We start from the raw sequence: 16,321 nt of genomic DNA, 5'->3' as shown, positions 1-16,321 counted from the left end.
AGTGAAGTGTGCTTTGCGCGCTATGTCTGATGAAATGTGTAGATTGCGCCCTGTCTATCTGGTAAAGCGTCTCAAGTGCGCGCTGTCTGTCTTGTAAAGTGTGCGCTGTCTGTCTGATAAAGAGCGCTCTGTGCGCTGTCTGTCTGATAAAGAGCGCTCTGTCTGTCTTGTAAAGTGTGCGCTGTCTGTCTGAAAAAGAGCGCTCTGCCTGTCTTGGAAAATGTGCGTTGTCTCTCTGGTGAAGTGTGCTTAGCGCGGCCTGTTTGTCTTGTAAAGTGTGCGCTGTCTGTCTTGTAAAGTGTGCGCTGTCTGTCTTGTAAAGTGTGCTCTGTCTGTCTGATAAATAGCGCTCTGCCTGTCTTGTAAAGTGTGCTCTGTCTGTCTGATAAAGAGCGCTCTGCCTGTCTTGTAAAGTGTGCGCTGTCTGTCTGAAAAAGAGCGCTCTGCCTGTCTTGGAAAATGTGCGTTGTCTCTCTGGTGAAGTGTGCTTAGCGCGGCCTGTTTGTCTTGTAAAGTGTGCGCTGTCTGTCTTGTAAAGTGTGCGCTGTCTGTCTTGTAAAGTGTGCTCTGTCTGTCTGATAAATAGCGCTCTGCCTGTCTTGTAAAGTGTGCTCTGTCTGTCTGATAAATAGCGCTCTGCCTGTCTTGTAAAGTGTGCTCTGTCTGTCTGATAAAGAGCTCGCTGTCTGTCTTTTAAAGTGTGCGCTGTCTGTCTTGTAAAGTGTGCTCTGTCTGTCTTGTAAAGTGTGCGCTGTCTGTCTGATAAAGAGCGCTCTGCCTGTCTTGTAAAGTGTGCGCTGTCTGTCTGATAAATAGCGCTCTGCCTGTCTTGTAAAGTGTGCTCTGTCTGTCTTGTAAAGTGTGCGCTGTCTGTCTGATAAATAGCGCTCTGCCTGTCTTGTAAAGTGTGCGCTGTCTGTCTGATAAAGAGCGCTCTGTCTGTCTTGTAAAGTGTGCGCTGTCTGTCTTGTAAAGTGTGCTCTGTCTGTCTGATAAAGAGCGCTCTGCCTGTCTTGTAAAGTGTGCTCTGCCTGTCTTGTAAAGTGTGCGTTGTCTGTCTTGTAAAGTGTGCTCTGCCTGTCTTGTAAAGTGTGCGTTGTCTGTCTGATAAAGAGCGCTCTGACTGTCTTGTAAAGTGTGCGCTGTCTGTCTGAAAAAGAGCGCTCTGCCTGTCTTGGAAAATGTGCGTTGTCTCTCTGGTGAAGTGTGCTTAGCGCGGCCTGTTTGTCTTGGAACGTGCGCGTTGTCTGTCTGATGAAGTGTCTAAGCGCGCCCTGTCTGTCTGGCAAAGCGCTATCTGGTAAAGTGTTTTTACACGTGCTCGTATAACAAAATGAATTAAGAACTATTTACATTATTTAAAAAAAATACCAATTAAAAAACAAGAGTGCGCTTAGTTGCGCTAATAAAATAAAGCATTTGCTTTCAGTTGCGTTTCTATCGTGAGTCTACGAGAATTTCGTACTAATAACATTTCTCGGTGATCCAGCCATGACTTGCATGGTCTTAGTGGTTCTGGTATTATGTTTTAAGAGGGCTTTGGTTTTGGCTTTCTAATTTCTTGATCTCGAATTAAAAAAAAAAGAAAAGAATAATTGCAATGTCCAATTTTGCGATCGGGGTTACGATAGTTTGTCATCCGGGACCTTACTGGCAGCTGCCAAGCAACCAGGTCAGCGGTAACTAATTTCAAACCAAAATGGCGCCCATCTCATAGCCAAATTATAGGTTGTTGTTTGTATTTATTTGTAAAACTTACGCAGGAATCAGGTGATTCATCCCAGGTTTACATTAGCGTCTTGTAAAATGTATCACCATCCTAGCCGGGCAGCCAAGACAGGACGGGTTGTCGCAAGAGATGTAAGGATCGAATTGTTTGAGGAAAAATTATATCCGACAAATTGGCTCGTAAAGTTTTGTAATTAGAATTGACATTTTATTGTTGTTTGTGTTTAGGGTGCTAATATCGGGTTACATTATAGCTTGCAAGCTCAGGCAACTCCTGTTGTTGAAAGACCGTCATCTAAACAGGTCAGGGCTCACAGGACAGGACTTGCTTGACAGGACTCGACAATCGTGTCAATGATGTTCGACAAAAAGTATTTTCTATGAGTTTGTTGTGACATAGTAATAAAATATATGAAACTAACCATAAGTCACAACTAAGAAAGATATCTGCTTTTATGCCCACTTTTTAAGTTTGATATGGCAATATAGCCTTTACACCTTGACTGGCAAATACTACTGTAAAATGTAGAAAGTAAGTATGAACAGGATACTACAATAACGGGATCAAGACAAAGTGACCCCAGAAACTGCATAGCAAATTACAGTTTCATATTATCTTCTAGGAGACAGTTTTTTTGGCCCCTGGAATTTGGCACTGAAATTCAAAAACCCCCTCCCCCTTCCTTGCGGAATTTCAAATTGCATCTGAAGAGAAGGGGTATAAATCTTGTCTGGAATCACACCTCTACTCACTGGCAGAATCTAGAAACTCTTAGATACAAACTATTTACTATCATTATATATCCCAGTCCATAGATTGGAAGCATGGCCGAGACTCTGCCTCTCCTTCAAGGCCCACCTCAGCGACACAGATGAACAGCAAATATAGAAGCAAACCAGGCTCTCCATTATCCGATGACAAGTTAGCTCCTGATAGAGCACCATCTGTCTTGCGTGAGTGTTTACCTCTTGATAGATATAAAATGATAGATTAATAAAATCAGTTGTCACCTTTAAAAGTGACAAAAAATCTTTAAAATATTTAGTAGGAAAATTGGAAAGCGTAATACTGTAAGTATAGGTTAGAACACGTTTTGAGTTGTGTTTGTATTTTTAAGAACTAACAATAAATGTTTATTTATGTATGATTCTTTAGGTTGTACCCTTGTTCTCTTTTGAACCTTTTTAGAATACTCTCGCTCCACCACCGACACATCTATGGGGTCTCGGCAGCAGAACTACGCCACCCCCTCCTTCCATGAGCTGCACAAGGTGCAAAAACAAGTTCTACAGCCATCATCAGTTTACAATTCAGACAACCAGCCCACAGCAAACCAGAACAGCAGGGAGGGTACAGACACGGAGGATGACAGGGCGGGGCAGCAGATGCGCCCATCACTCAGTGCTGGGTCACAGGCAAGGCCCACTAAGAACCAAGTGTTTCTTCCAGGTAACAATCCTACTGTATGATTTGTTTGGTATTATTTTATCTCCCCTATTGTCAACCTTCTCAAAAAAGATTTTGAGGAGCAGGTCATTATGAGTCTGGAGGCAGTTTGGATGCTGAAGGTTTCTTTTTCCTTGTCAGTAACAAAACAAAAATAATATAATTTCTGTTTAAATGGAGAGAGTCAAACCTCCAGAGAAGGCGGCTCATTGACCTGGGTGTTGGCGAGTTTTGGGAAGGCTGATTGTAAGATGAAATAACTCTAATGTTACCTCAGATTCTCTAAATTTTAAAGGCTCATGTGAGTACAGTAAGGAGAATCACTAATGAGTTAGTTGTGAATGGTTTAAATAACTGCATGCGAATGCAGTAAGGAGAATGACTAATATAGTATAGTATAGTTTAGGAGGGCCATGGGTTAGAAAACTGTCAAAAGTTATCATGTTACCTTTGTTAGATAAAGTTTATTGCATTGCATTGCATTGTAGTAAAGGGTTTTAATAAGCCTGATCATAAATTAAATTCTTCTCATCTTATTAACAAGACCTATGTGAGTACAGTAAGGAGAATCATAAATGAGGATAGGGATTAGGTACGGATAGCTCATGTTTGTATTACTCTTTTACTGTAGTGCTGCATTAATTATATTCAGACCTACCATCAAATCTCATTATAAGCACTCATTACCCGAATCCCTCCTCTGTCTCTATTGAACTTCTTCTGTTGTAAGATAAAAAATATTAATATTTTTAGTTGGCTGACCTCAATAGATCAGTACACTAAATACTAACTGCACAATAAATGGTCATTGTCTGTGGAGAAACTTGCCTTTTGCAAAAGCACTGACTATCCAGTATTCACAAATGTTGAACCATCAGTTTTCTAATAGCCTGCTGTTTGCCATAGGAGTTCTTCTTTTGTATAAAAAAAGTCATGAATTTGACGAAATATAGTGGCTTGGTATAATAACATTCTCTTGTTGATTAACCCAGAAACATTAAAGTTTTTAAATATCGTACATACAGTATAAATTCATAGTGACATTTTCTATCCAGAGCTCCAATCATCCAAACCTTTGTTATTGCTTTCATCAAATATTGGAGGACAAATTATGTGAATAAATCTCGAAATAACTCCTAAAAACGATGTTTCATTCTTCATTTGCCAAATCTAATGGGAAGCAGATATAGCAATACTGTAGCTTTCTCAAAATTGCCGATTTCAATGTGTGCGTTTTAAAACTTGGTATTTTGCTAGGATGACATATAATGTTGGCCAACAGAGATTATTTAATTATTTTCTTATTTAATAAACGCCACTAAAAGGAAGATATTTACAGTATGGTCCTTGTCTGTATTTTGGAAAAGCAAGCTTATGCAAATAACTTTTCCCATATTGCACTTCTGCTCTTTTTGTTTCGATAAAAGTATACTATTTTTTAGGTATACAATTTAAGTACATAAAAGATACGTTTCTATTTGCATGGTTTTTGAATTTTTCAATTGTCCAATAACTTGAATTATTTTACAAGGAAATGGAATTCCCTATTCTGTTTTAAATGCAATTTATTTTTGGTGTGTATTAAATCTAATTTTCTCAAGCCTAACTTATCTGGCGTGCTTTTCTACTTTTTAAAAAAAAACTTTCAGAGAATTTTAGAGGATTCTCGCCATATTTTGGTGTAATATTTTTTAAAGGAATAATAGTTTTTCCAGGCCAACGCGAAGTTATGCTGAATGCTGACTGAGTGTTATAGCCCCTACGCTGACTCTAATTATATTTGCTTTTCTTTTGAAGTCAAACTACTTTTCTTAAAATAACAATTTGCCTGTAGACGACTTTGTCCATAAACAAATGATCTCTGTCTCTCGCGGGCGCTATTTCATTAAAACATGAATAATTCAAACCGAAAATCGATTATATGAATGCAATACCTGCTGAGCAATATCGTTGTTTAAAATACTGCCCACAAAGCTCGGCACGTATCCATCTGAGAATGTTTCCAAGTGACTCTCGCCACCCACTGATCGCTAAGTAAAAACAATCGGTACAATACTTATACCTCAAATGCTTTGATTGCCAGAGTAGCTTTGGAACGTCATGTTTCTGTGGGAGTAATTGGTTTTCTGTAGCCGTGTACAACGTATCTATTGCACGCTGTTGGCCATGGAAGCTCCGCGTTTTGTGAATCCAATAACATACACTATGGTCAACCCCGGGAAATCTATAGGTAAGGTATCGACTGTGAGCTCTTTTAATATATACTTTGATACATTTATCGTGAGATACCTTCTTGAAACGTATGTTGTTTACTTTGTAACCATTGGGGATATTGAATTGAACATTGAAGCGGCGAGTTAATACGAAAAACTCAATTGTTTTTTTAACTAATTGTTTTAAAAAACTTTGAAAGTTTAATGTTAATCGTTCTTTTAAAACGAAAAAAAAAAAGGAAAAAAGATTTTTCTTTAGGTAGATAGCTTTATTCCGAGTTTTGATATATTTGCGAGTGCTATTACACCTGCTGTGAAAAATATCGGGGTCTATTTATCACGCCATCTACCACAAACTTTGGCACCTTTTCCATGGGGTTAAAATGCTGGAGTCACGTCTTAAACCCATTAACAGTTCATAATATCTTTAAACTCGCGCAAGTTTGCTTTTGAATTATTTTTGCCCGTGTACTTCATTGCTAGTGATACGAACGAATCAATGCACTATTTTTTAGCTTTACCTTTTTGCTGAAAAAAAAGGTTTATTTACAGTTAAAGTGACTTTTTGTGTGATATGAATAGTTTCGCCGCAAAGTAAAGTACGAATCCTTGAATAACTGTCGTAGTGAAATACATCAATGGATTTTTTTTATCACACGCGCGCCATAAGTTTTCTAATGCCCTTTATAAAGTTTTAAAAAAATCACAGAAATAACTATTTTATTAGATCTGTCTATTTTACGGCAAGGAGCTAAATAAATTTCAATTTTTGAGGTTTTACAATTCTAACAATGCCTTTTTAAGATGAATACTTGTGCTGTGCTGTCTAGTCTTGAGTTATTAGAGGAAATGTTGATAAGCTATCCATTTAAGAAAAACGATCTCTTTAAATTTAAAGCGAATAAATAATGCCAATTTACAACAACCGACGACGGCTTGTCCAAAGGATTCTTTATAGACCTTACAAAAGCCATGAATATATCCTAGTTTTTGAATACCCAAATACCCGATGACATGTGTTGATTGGATGTTAGCGGGCTCAGAACTGTCAGCACTCTGTTGTCAACATTTTCGCAGGTCGATCAAAATGTTTTCTCGTTACTACATGTTTTCTTACGAAAAAAATACCTTTCTTAGTCTTTGAAAATCCCAAATAGTTTCGTTGAAAACTTTGCTTGTCCGTCCCAGAATCAAACGAAAAAAGCAAAAGTACTAAAAAGTGAATGTTTTCTTATTTGAAAGAAAGTGTGGAACTGTTATTTTTAAATCAAATTCTAAACCTCTGACTTAAAATAACTTAGATATTTGTATTTTAATCGATATTTTCACTGACAGGGCCTTTATGTTTTGACACATACCAAAGCGTTTCACGCATTTGGTGGAAAGGATGTAGTTTGCTTTGTAGTTGATATAAGTGTTAATAAAAGCGCGTTCGGCTTTTGAATAATGAATGATTTCTATGAGTTCAAATAGTTCTATGTAGGCTCTGTGTTCAACTCGCGTCCCAAAACGGTGGAATCCCATCCTCTCAGGGAACGCGTCCTGTTTGCCAATAAGCCACATAACAGAAAAATCTTTTTTTTTACCTTTTTACATAAGCGTTTAACGCGGTTTTGTTATTGTAAGTTCAGTCTTGTCTAAGTGGTTTTGCTTTTAATGACTTAACTACGGTTTTAAAAACACAAATTACGCGATGCAACCTTTTTATTTGCCTAACTGCTCAACAATCCCGTACAGTATCCTCGAACAAGGTAAGGTCTTCACAGCTTCTGTGGATTCGCGCGTTAGAAATGTCCGTATGCAGATAAGGTTCTAGTTGAATAGAAATTAGTCGAATAGCTGTATCAAACTATTGAATGATAACAGTTAAAACTGTAACCCCCTATTAATGATTAGAAGTATCTTATTATTATAAAGTTTAATTGAATTTAACCATGTTTGGTAGTAAGTTCTGTTCGTGTAAAATTTGTAATGTAGAAAACCCAATGTAACCCAATTTTTCTCTTCATTCTAAACCATTCACAAAGTGTAATTCCTGGCGCCGAACTGCTGGAGACCCTTCGCCTTGTGTTTCATTTCTAATGATATTCGACCATGAATATATGATTTGTTTACGGCAGGTGATCGGGTGATTTTCGCCGAATCGCCTTCGGCACCGGGCATTCCGATCGTGTATCGACTACCCGAAGAAAGACAGGCCAACCCTGATCGGCTAAATTTGGATAGGTAAGTCATTTGAGAAAAATCCTTTTAGACCTTTAATTTTTTTTGTGTGTGATCTTCTTTTTGTATCTCAGAGAAATTCCAATTGCTCGCTCATCACAAATAGCTCGCTCATCGATCGCTATTTCGCACACTTTTTTCTTTTGCTCAAACAAACAAAAAATAACCTTTTTTCCAGCTATTAAACATATTCAATCCATTGTTATTATATTCATAATAAAAATGATATTAATATTTAGCTCTATTTCCAGTATATATTACTAGTCTAAAGAAAAGCGGCAGTTTATAATTTTCTTCTTAACGCGCGCTACCTTTGCCACCTTGGCAAATAAGAAAACGTTATATGTGATTAACAACCAACCAGCTTAACAAATAACTGCTTCAGTTTGTTTAAGAACATCCTAGCTTTCATCTGCAAAACATCGATTTTCTTAAAGCTTTAGTTGGCTTGTTAATTAATAGTCGTTCGTGGTCGAGGACCGTATTTTTATGTGGCGTTTGTTTTCAGGCGGCGATTGACCGTGTGCCCCATCTTGGAAGGCGAAGACAACTTGCGCCTGCTCAATTTCCAGCACAACTTAATTCGTAATATCCAGCACCTTGCCAACTTGCGCCGACTTATTTTCCTGGACATTTATGACAACCAAATAGAGGAGATATCTGGACTATCGAGCCTAAAGTCATTACGAGTACTTATGCTTGGAAAAAATAGGTACGTCAGGTGTGACAATCCCTGGACAACTGGTTTTTCGTGATGGAACTTGATCTGACTTTCTTTTTTGTATTTATTGTTTGTCACCAGAATACGAAAAATTAATAACTTGGAAGCTCTGACAAAACTAGACGTCTTGGACTTACACGGGAATAGGGTATGTTGTGGATATGTAGCCAGATTTGGCATAAAATTTACTTGTCAGATATGATTCCTAATTGAAATGATATTAATTAGTAATGACAAGTGGCTTAACTGCAGACGTCGCCGCATATTTGTATTTGTCGGCCGTGAACACCCAACTCGGGGCATGCCAGATGCCGCGTTTGAAATGAGCGTAAACGAAAAACAAACAACAGAGTCAAGTTTATGTCGGGTTCTTGTCTGACGGCTAGTTTTGCTAATGGACGTACATGTACATCGATGAATTCCAGCGTCTTTCATTTCTTCTTTTGACGCTCTTTAGGGCGCTAGGTAATTGTGTGCAAAACTCTGATGCGTTAGGTATAGGTCTTGTCTTCGGGCTCTATTTTATAAATTTATCTCGGGTAAGACTAACTTTCGGGTAAGAATGTTTGACTAAGGTTAAAAAAAGCATCTTTACTTTTTATTTAGGGTCTTTGAGCCGGGTTTTTAGAGAACACACTATAAAAAGTAATTTAGCCTCGGTCACGGTTTTGAACGACAATCCTAGAACCACTAAAATACTTCCACCAACAGACAAACTAAAATAAGACAAGTTACCAGTCAAGAAGAGTTTTTCAACATCTTTCTGAAAGACATGTCTGAGTCCCAGCATTTCCCTCTAACCTTTCGTTGTGTGTTAAACGTTCCTCTCTTCCATGTGGTTCCAGATAAGCAAGATCGAGAATCTAAGCCACTTGACGGAGCTCCGCGTGCTTAATCTCGCAGGAAACGAGATCCTTAAAGTATGTAACATCAGTGGGATGCGCTCTCTGGCAGAACTCAACCTGAGACGGAACAAGATTTGTACAGTGGTCAGTAAGCTGCCGTATTTACTCGAAAAGTAGCGTGTAGCGTACTCGTTTACCGCCGTCGGAATAGAGTTTTTGGAAATATATTAAATGTGAGGTTTTATGCGCACAGGAGGAAGTGGATCGTCTTAGTAATTTACAGCGACTTTTCCTGAGCTTCAATTGCATTTCGAGGTAAGAGTCAGTACCTTGTTACACTAAATTTGCCGTCGTCAAAATTTCGCGATTTTGAGATGGCGAAATTTCGCGCGACACTTTATTTTTCGCGATATCGCTATTTTCTAAAAAAAAACAGGTCACTTTATTTTTCGCGATCTTGCGACTTTGGGACAATAGAATCCAGCAAAAAAAAAAATAGAATTAAAATGTAATAACGTAAATAAAAATTCATTACACGTATTTTACACATTTTTTGCGGCCACGTTTTCCCTTGGTCATATGGCTTTAGGTAGATCGATTGATTGATTTTCAGGTTTGAAGACATAAACTGCCTCACGCGTTCAACGTCAATCACCGAGCTGTCCCTTGACGGCAACCCTTTCGCTAGTGACGTCACGTACAAGCAGACAGTTCTGAAGAGCGTTACATGCTTACGACAGCTTGACATGAAGAGAATTACAGTGAGTGCTATTGGGGGAGGGGAGGGGATGCATCACTTACGTATAGGGGGAGGAATAAGGAAGGGTTGTGCTGTTTGGCTGAAAAGTGTGTAGCGATGTGTTTGATGCTGTAATTGCAGGAAACTTCCAATACCCCCCCTCCCCCCGAAATAGAAAAAAATCATGGATAATTCAGGGTGTTGATCATTTTTGGAATAGCACATCGAGGTCAAACAACTCCCCTACATTCCAAACAATTTCGATTTGTGGCAGCAACTCTGGATGATACTTGTACTGTTCACACGGGACTTTACCGAATGGTATTAGGAATCCGCTGACCACGGATCAATTGAGTTCAAATCGGCATCCTTAACTTTTTCTAAAAGTTAACCGTCCAACGAAGTGGTCAACGAGAGTCGAACTCATCTCGTCACATCAGTAAGATAAGGTTCAGATCCCTTGGACATGCGCCTGATGTTGTCCCAGTTGATACCTCAACCCCTTATGTCTAGGAGGAGGAACGGCGCATTGCCATGGTGATGGCTCGGAAGGAGGAAGAGAAGAAAAAAGAAGTGAACAAGCTAGCGGTTTTGAAGGTACGCCACACGTGACAATCACGTGTACACCACGTGGACAACCATGACTATACCATCATCCAATGTTCGTTGTCGCCTTGCAATTCTGTTTGCGCCTGATGTTTAACGGTTCATCTTCGTTTTCTTGTGTTTTCCGCTTTTGTGCCTTTCATCCTTATGGTATGCTAATTCAACAAATCGCAGAAATCTTTTATCAATACTCTTTTATCACAATTCTCAAAATCCTGGACGATTTTTACCCATCTCTTAATGATATCCGGATTCTCCTTTTCGTACTTCCACACTTCCACGCCCGCATTCTTGCCTGCCTTCTGCCACCTTTTCTAATTCCTGACCCCTATTTAATCCCTTATTAATATAAAAACAGAGCTATATCTTCCTCCCTCACCATCTGACCAAAGGCGAAATCAAGGTACATGTATTCGCATGTAATTTGTATTAGCATGTATTCGAGCATGTATTCGCATGCTCATCACATTATTTGCTGTAGTTGATGGAATACATGTATTCGCATGCTCATCCTTTTTGTCTTATGAGGTTGGTTTGGTTTCCCGCGAACCCAATGGGTCAGTATTGAATTTTTATATTTGTGGCAGCTCTTCTTCAATAACACATCTAAAAAACAGGTTGAATAGGCGGAAAAACATGAATCTGGTCCTACACTTCAAAGTGCTTATTTTTTAAAAGCGTGTTCTTTTTGTGTTCGAGTCCTTTTAAGCTCTTCCAAGCCGAAACATTGTTTTCTCTAATTTATGAGAATGACATATAAGTGCATGTATGTGACGCACCTCTCGTGTGTGTATTGCTGATCATGTCTCGTTTGTGAACTTTGTACAGGAAAAGAGACGCATCGCTATCAACAACGCACAGAGGCAATGGGAGCTCACGCAAGCCAAGACGTCCAACAGGCACGTGACCAGTCCCATATTACTTAGCGCCAATCCCATAATCTTCCTCGCCAATCCCATAATCCTTCGCTTAAATCCCATAATTCTCCGCGCCAATCCCATGATATTTTTACTAAATTCGTTATTTATAGAATCGATTTTGAGTGTAAAATACATGTAAATTTAGCCGAAAGCTTGCAGTTAAGATTATACCACAAGCAATAACACGGGGTGCTTTTTGACTATGTTTAATTGAAAACATTTTGTAGTCTTCTATATTGAATTGAATATACACTATGTCGTCTTACATATAAATCATTTTATATCTCATCAGTAATCTCGGTTCTCATCAAATACGCTCTCCTGTCAGGTCTAATGGCTCACCCCTGAATGACGCCCCCGTCTCGCAGGCGTCTAGCAGCTCCGGCGTCTCGTCCATCACAACAGACGCCAACGACAATAACACGTGCGTACCATTAACAACCATCGGGCTATGTCTGTTGTGTTCTGTGCTCTAAATGTATCACTGTTTAATATGGTAACGCGATCGCTACATCAGAGATTTTAACGGAACTAAATCCTCTTGAATTGCTGAAAAAAATTAACTAAACAATAAAAATAGCTCAATTTTATTGCTGCAAAAAGAGGCTATTGATTTCAATATTTTCCAGAATGATTTCGATTCAAGCCTATTATGTCTAATCTTTTATTTTACCACGAATTAACCTTGTCTTTCAAGTCGTACTTCCGTGTAGGTATGTGATACAAGAAAATTACTACGATTTTTGGTGGTATAAGAAAAAAATACTTTGGTTTGTGTGCTTTTCTTGATAAGATTTTGCTATACGTATTTGGTAATGGGTACTTCTAATTCCTCGAGCCTCCTTGTGATTAATCAACGAATCTCCTCACTTCTCAGATCTCCCGAAACCTCCCCCCTTAGTATCTGCCACCTCGCGGAGCTAGACGGGGAGACGCTGTATCTTTACGGCCCAGGCTCCTTGGACGCGCTCGACCGGAACTGGGGCGCACAGGCCGTGAACTCGGTATCCGTCATCTCATTCAAGTTCATCGAGTACGATGCCATCGTTCCGCACTTCCATAAGATTGGCACACGCTTCCCTTCACTCGTGGTAAGTCACGTGCTAGTCACGTGTTTTATGGTCACGTGCATGTGTCATCGTACCCGCATTTCCATAAGATTGGCACACTCTTTTCTTAACTCGTGGTAAGTCACGTGCTAGTTACGTGTTTTATGGTCACGTGCACCGTACCCGCATTTCCATAAAATTGGCACACTCTTTCCTTCACTCGTGGTAAGTCACGTGCTAGTCACGTGTTTTATGGTCACGTGCATTTCCATAAGATTGGCACACTCTTTTCTTAACTTGTGGTATGTCACTTGTTTGTCACGTGTTTTATGGTCACGTACATGTGTCATCGTACCGCACCTCCTAATGATTGGCACACGCTTTGCTTCATTTTCCCACAAAATTAGCAAACATCGCTGGTGTACTCAGGGGACTCAAGAGCTTTGCTCCTGTAAAGTCCTCGTCTTGTTTGTTCATTGAATGTTGTCAAGTTATATTTAGAATATATTTATTTGTGCATGTATATATTATTGACATTTTAGTGTACAATATAGCTGGATATTATTTTTTTCGAGTCTTAATAGTTTGGCGAGCCCCATACGCCATTTGATAGGGATCAAACCAGTACAAAAGAAGAAGAAATATCGCTGTACATTTGTACTCGACCTAGTCTTACTCCAGTGATATTCATTCGCTCTCCCTCGGTGTTATTTGATAATAAAAGAACATATCGTATAAGATATGTTGCTCTCTTGGCATCTAACGTGTTGTTCTCTTTGGTCTTTTCTGGGTTTAATCGTTTTTTATCATGTTGTTTTCTGGGTCTAACATGTTTTTTCGGTCCTTTTAGGGTTTAATCTTCACCGAAACAAGCATCAATAATCTACAGCAAATCAACGCCCTTGCTATGCTCAGGAGACTGGAAACGCTCGTCATCCACACAGACAGGAATCCCGTCACTGAATTTACGCTTTGGAGACCCTACGTGCTGTTTAGACTCGCGCATCTGTCACTCACGAAGATCAATGACATCGAGGTAAACAACAACAACACAAGATTCAATGACATCCAGCTAAACAATTATAATAAACACTGACATCAAAGTAAACAAAAACAAAAACATGAACAACATGAGGATGACATCAAGGTAAACAACAACAATAAGCAACCAATAATTTCATAACAATAACCAAAAGGGTGCCAACAAAAGTAACAAAGTGAAATCTATTTTCGATCGATTTTCCATCGGCTTCGAGGCAAGGAGGTGCAGTATTTGGGATCTCACACATAATCAGCACATCTTTTCTTCACACTTGCTTCAAACTTGATTACTCTTATATTCACATCTTTTCTTCACACTTGCTTCAAACTTGATTACTCTTATATTCACATCTTTTCTTCACACTTGCTTCAAACTTGATTACTCTTATATGCACATCTTTTCTTCACACTTGCTTCAAACTTGATTACTCTTATCAGCACATCTTTTCTGCACACTTGCTTCAAACTTGATTACTCTTATATGCACATCTTTTCTTCACACTTGCTTTAAACTTGATTACTCTTATATGCACATCTTTTCTTCACACTTGCTTAATTTATACTTGTCTATACTCTTTTAGGTGACAGCGGCCGACAAAGTTAATGCCGAGAAGCTGTTTGGAAACCTTGCACATCTAACTACCTCGCAACTCCCGCAGTCTCGTCTTCTCACGTTACTCGGGGATTCAAAGTAAGTGTCGGGAAGATTGAGTTTGAATGCTCGCTTACTCGAGCATTCGAAGTAATTCATGGATAATTCGACGTTTGAGCTTAGCCTTAGTTGATGATGATTGTGTTGCTTATACAGGAGAAGAGGTGTTGACGATAAGGCAAAGAAGACGGAGGGCAAACACGAAAGGTGAGCACTGTAGGCAAGAAAAAAAGGACCGCGGTCGAAGTGACGAATATGTAGTCTAAGAGAGCGTAATCCGTGCAAGCTGCACAGACACTACGTATAGAAGGCGGTTTGCAGCTTCATGTTGATGTAAATAGGCAGCATGCAAACTAGACATAAAACTCTAGCCAGACGCACCGCCATGGACAGCTTGGCTTGCAATGACTGTTGTTTGTGTATTTCTAGGACCTCATCAAATGAGTCTGTCGGGAGAATCGGCCTTCAGTACTGGCCAGTCGGTCTCAACCAGAAGCAGGCAGAGGTACGGTCTGACCGTTTGTCCGTCTCCCTGCTCGTCCTTCCTTCTCTCTGTTTCTTCTGTCTCACTATCTTTCTAACAATCCTTGTGAATGGTGACTGTCCCTGTCTGTCTGACGACCATCCTTCCTTCCGTTTCAGTCCGTCTGACTGTTCCTATCTGTCTGTCAGTCCGTCTGACTGTTCCTATCTGTCTTTCAGTACGTCTGACTGTTCCTATCTGTCTTCAGTCTGTTTGAATGTTTTTTTCATTCTGTCCGACTGTCTCTGTCTGTCAGTACGTCTGACTTCCTTTATCTGTGTGTCAGTCCATCTGCTGTTTCTGCCTGTCTGTCAGTCTGTTTGAATGTTTTTTTTCATTCTGTCCGACTGTCTCTGTCTGTCAGTAAGTCTGACTTCCTTTATCTGTCTGTCAGTCCACCATCTGCTGTTTCTGCCTGTCTGTCAGTCTGTTTGAATGTTTTTTTTCATTCTGTCCGACTGCCTCTGTCTGTCAGTAAGTCTGACTTCCTTTATCTGTCTGTCAGTCCGCCATCTGCTGTTTCTGCCTGTCTGTCAGTCTGTTTGAATGTTTTTTTTCATTCTGTCCGACTGTCTCTGTCTGTCAGTAAGTCTGACTTCCTTTATCTGTCTGTCAGTCCGCCATCTGCTGTTTCTGCCTGTCTGTCAGTCTGTTTGAATGTTTTTTTTCATTCTGTCCGACTGTCTCTGTCTGTCAGTAAGTCTGACTTCCTTTATCTGTCTGTCAGTCCGCCATCTGCTGTTTCTGCCTGTCTGTCAGTCTGTTTGAATGTTTTTTTTCATTCTGTCCGACTGTCTCTGTCTTTTAGTACGTCTGACTTCCTTTATCTGTCTGTCAGTCCGCCATCTGCTGTTTCTGCCTGTCTGTCAGTCTGTTTCACTGTCTCTTTCAGTCTGCTTGACTGTGTCTGTCCGTCAGTCTGTCTAACTGACTCTGTCTGTATTTCCGTCTTTTTCTTTTCGCACCTTTAACTTTTAAAAACGTTTCATTTTTTTTCTTTCTAGGAAACTGAGTCGAGGAAAACATTCGCAGAAAATTACATCAAAGAGATTACCCAGAATTCCATACTGGTTGACCGGAAGCAGAAGCGACTTGACACCATATTACCCAACCTATTTAGCGAACTTATCCAAAAAGCCGTCATAGACTTGAACGATAGAGATAAATGTATGGAAAGAGCTTTTGACAGTATACGACAAAGAAAATAACGGCTAACCACGTGACGCATCTTATTATGCTAATTAGCGTTCTCCCGCGGCCGCAGCGAGAGCTGGGTAAAATACTCCCAATAAGGAATACGCCGCTAAGCCTGGAACTCATTCGAATTTGTCTAATGTCAGTGATTGCCCCCACTGGCATGTAAAAAAACTATATTTATTGTTTATGAATTATCATAGAGTGTTTTAATTTAGTAAAAAATGAAAGAAAAGTTATGAAGAGAAGAAAGAATCCCGGTTGTCTTTCCCTTCCCCTGTCCAAAAGTAAAACTTCATGGCAGGAATAAGGGGATCCGTGCGGGAGGGGGCGGGTAGGGGGGGGGGGGGGCAAATCCTGGCTATGCGCTGAAATATCAATGACTGCTGCATAAAGGCGATTTGAAAAAATAATAACGCC

At 39.7% G+C, this 16,321-nt stretch overlaps 1 protein-coding gene across 6 annotated transcripts; it reads left to right on the top strand.

Annotated features, from left to right (window-relative positions):
- Positions 1–1,680: 1,680 nt before the first annotated feature.
- On the top strand, positions 1,681–16,149 carry LOC5517777 (leucine-rich repeat-containing protein 49). 6 transcript variants are annotated; one of them, XM_048727537.1, is made up of 20 exons: positions 1,681–1,860; positions 1,957–2,031; positions 2,538–2,682; positions 2,918–3,178; positions 7,509–7,614; positions 8,120–8,323; positions 8,414–8,480; positions 9,178–9,321; positions 9,431–9,492; positions 9,791–9,938; positions 10,430–10,513; positions 10,881–10,925; positions 11,351–11,421; positions 11,771–11,866; positions 12,320–12,533; positions 13,342–13,527; positions 14,114–14,223; positions 14,341–14,391; positions 14,614–14,689; positions 15,712–16,149. In XM_048727537.1, exons 1-20 carry the CDS (start codon positions 1,807–1,809, stop codon positions 15,913–15,915), a joined length of 2,403 nt encoding a protein of 800 aa, XP_048583494.1. In that variant the 5' UTR covers positions 1,681–1,806; the 3' UTR covers positions 15,916–16,149. The 6 variants fall into 6 exon arrangements, with proteins under 6 accessions (XP_048583494.1, XP_048583493.1, XP_048583495.1 ...); XM_048727536.1 differs by having other exon boundaries at positions 11,735–11,866; XM_048727538.1 differs by lacking the exon at positions 10,881–10,925 and having other exon boundaries at positions 11,735–11,866.
- Positions 16,150–16,321: the final 172 nt, after the last annotated feature.

The sequence above is a fragment of the Nematostella vectensis genome, chromosome 5 (assembly GCF_932526225.1).
Source record: "Nematostella vectensis chromosome 5, jaNemVect1.1, whole genome shotgun sequence".
Lineage (NCBI taxonomy): Eukaryota > Metazoa > Cnidaria > Anthozoa > Actiniaria > Edwardsiidae > Nematostella > Nematostella vectensis.
This window is presented reverse-complemented; position numbering and strand designations above follow the sequence as displayed.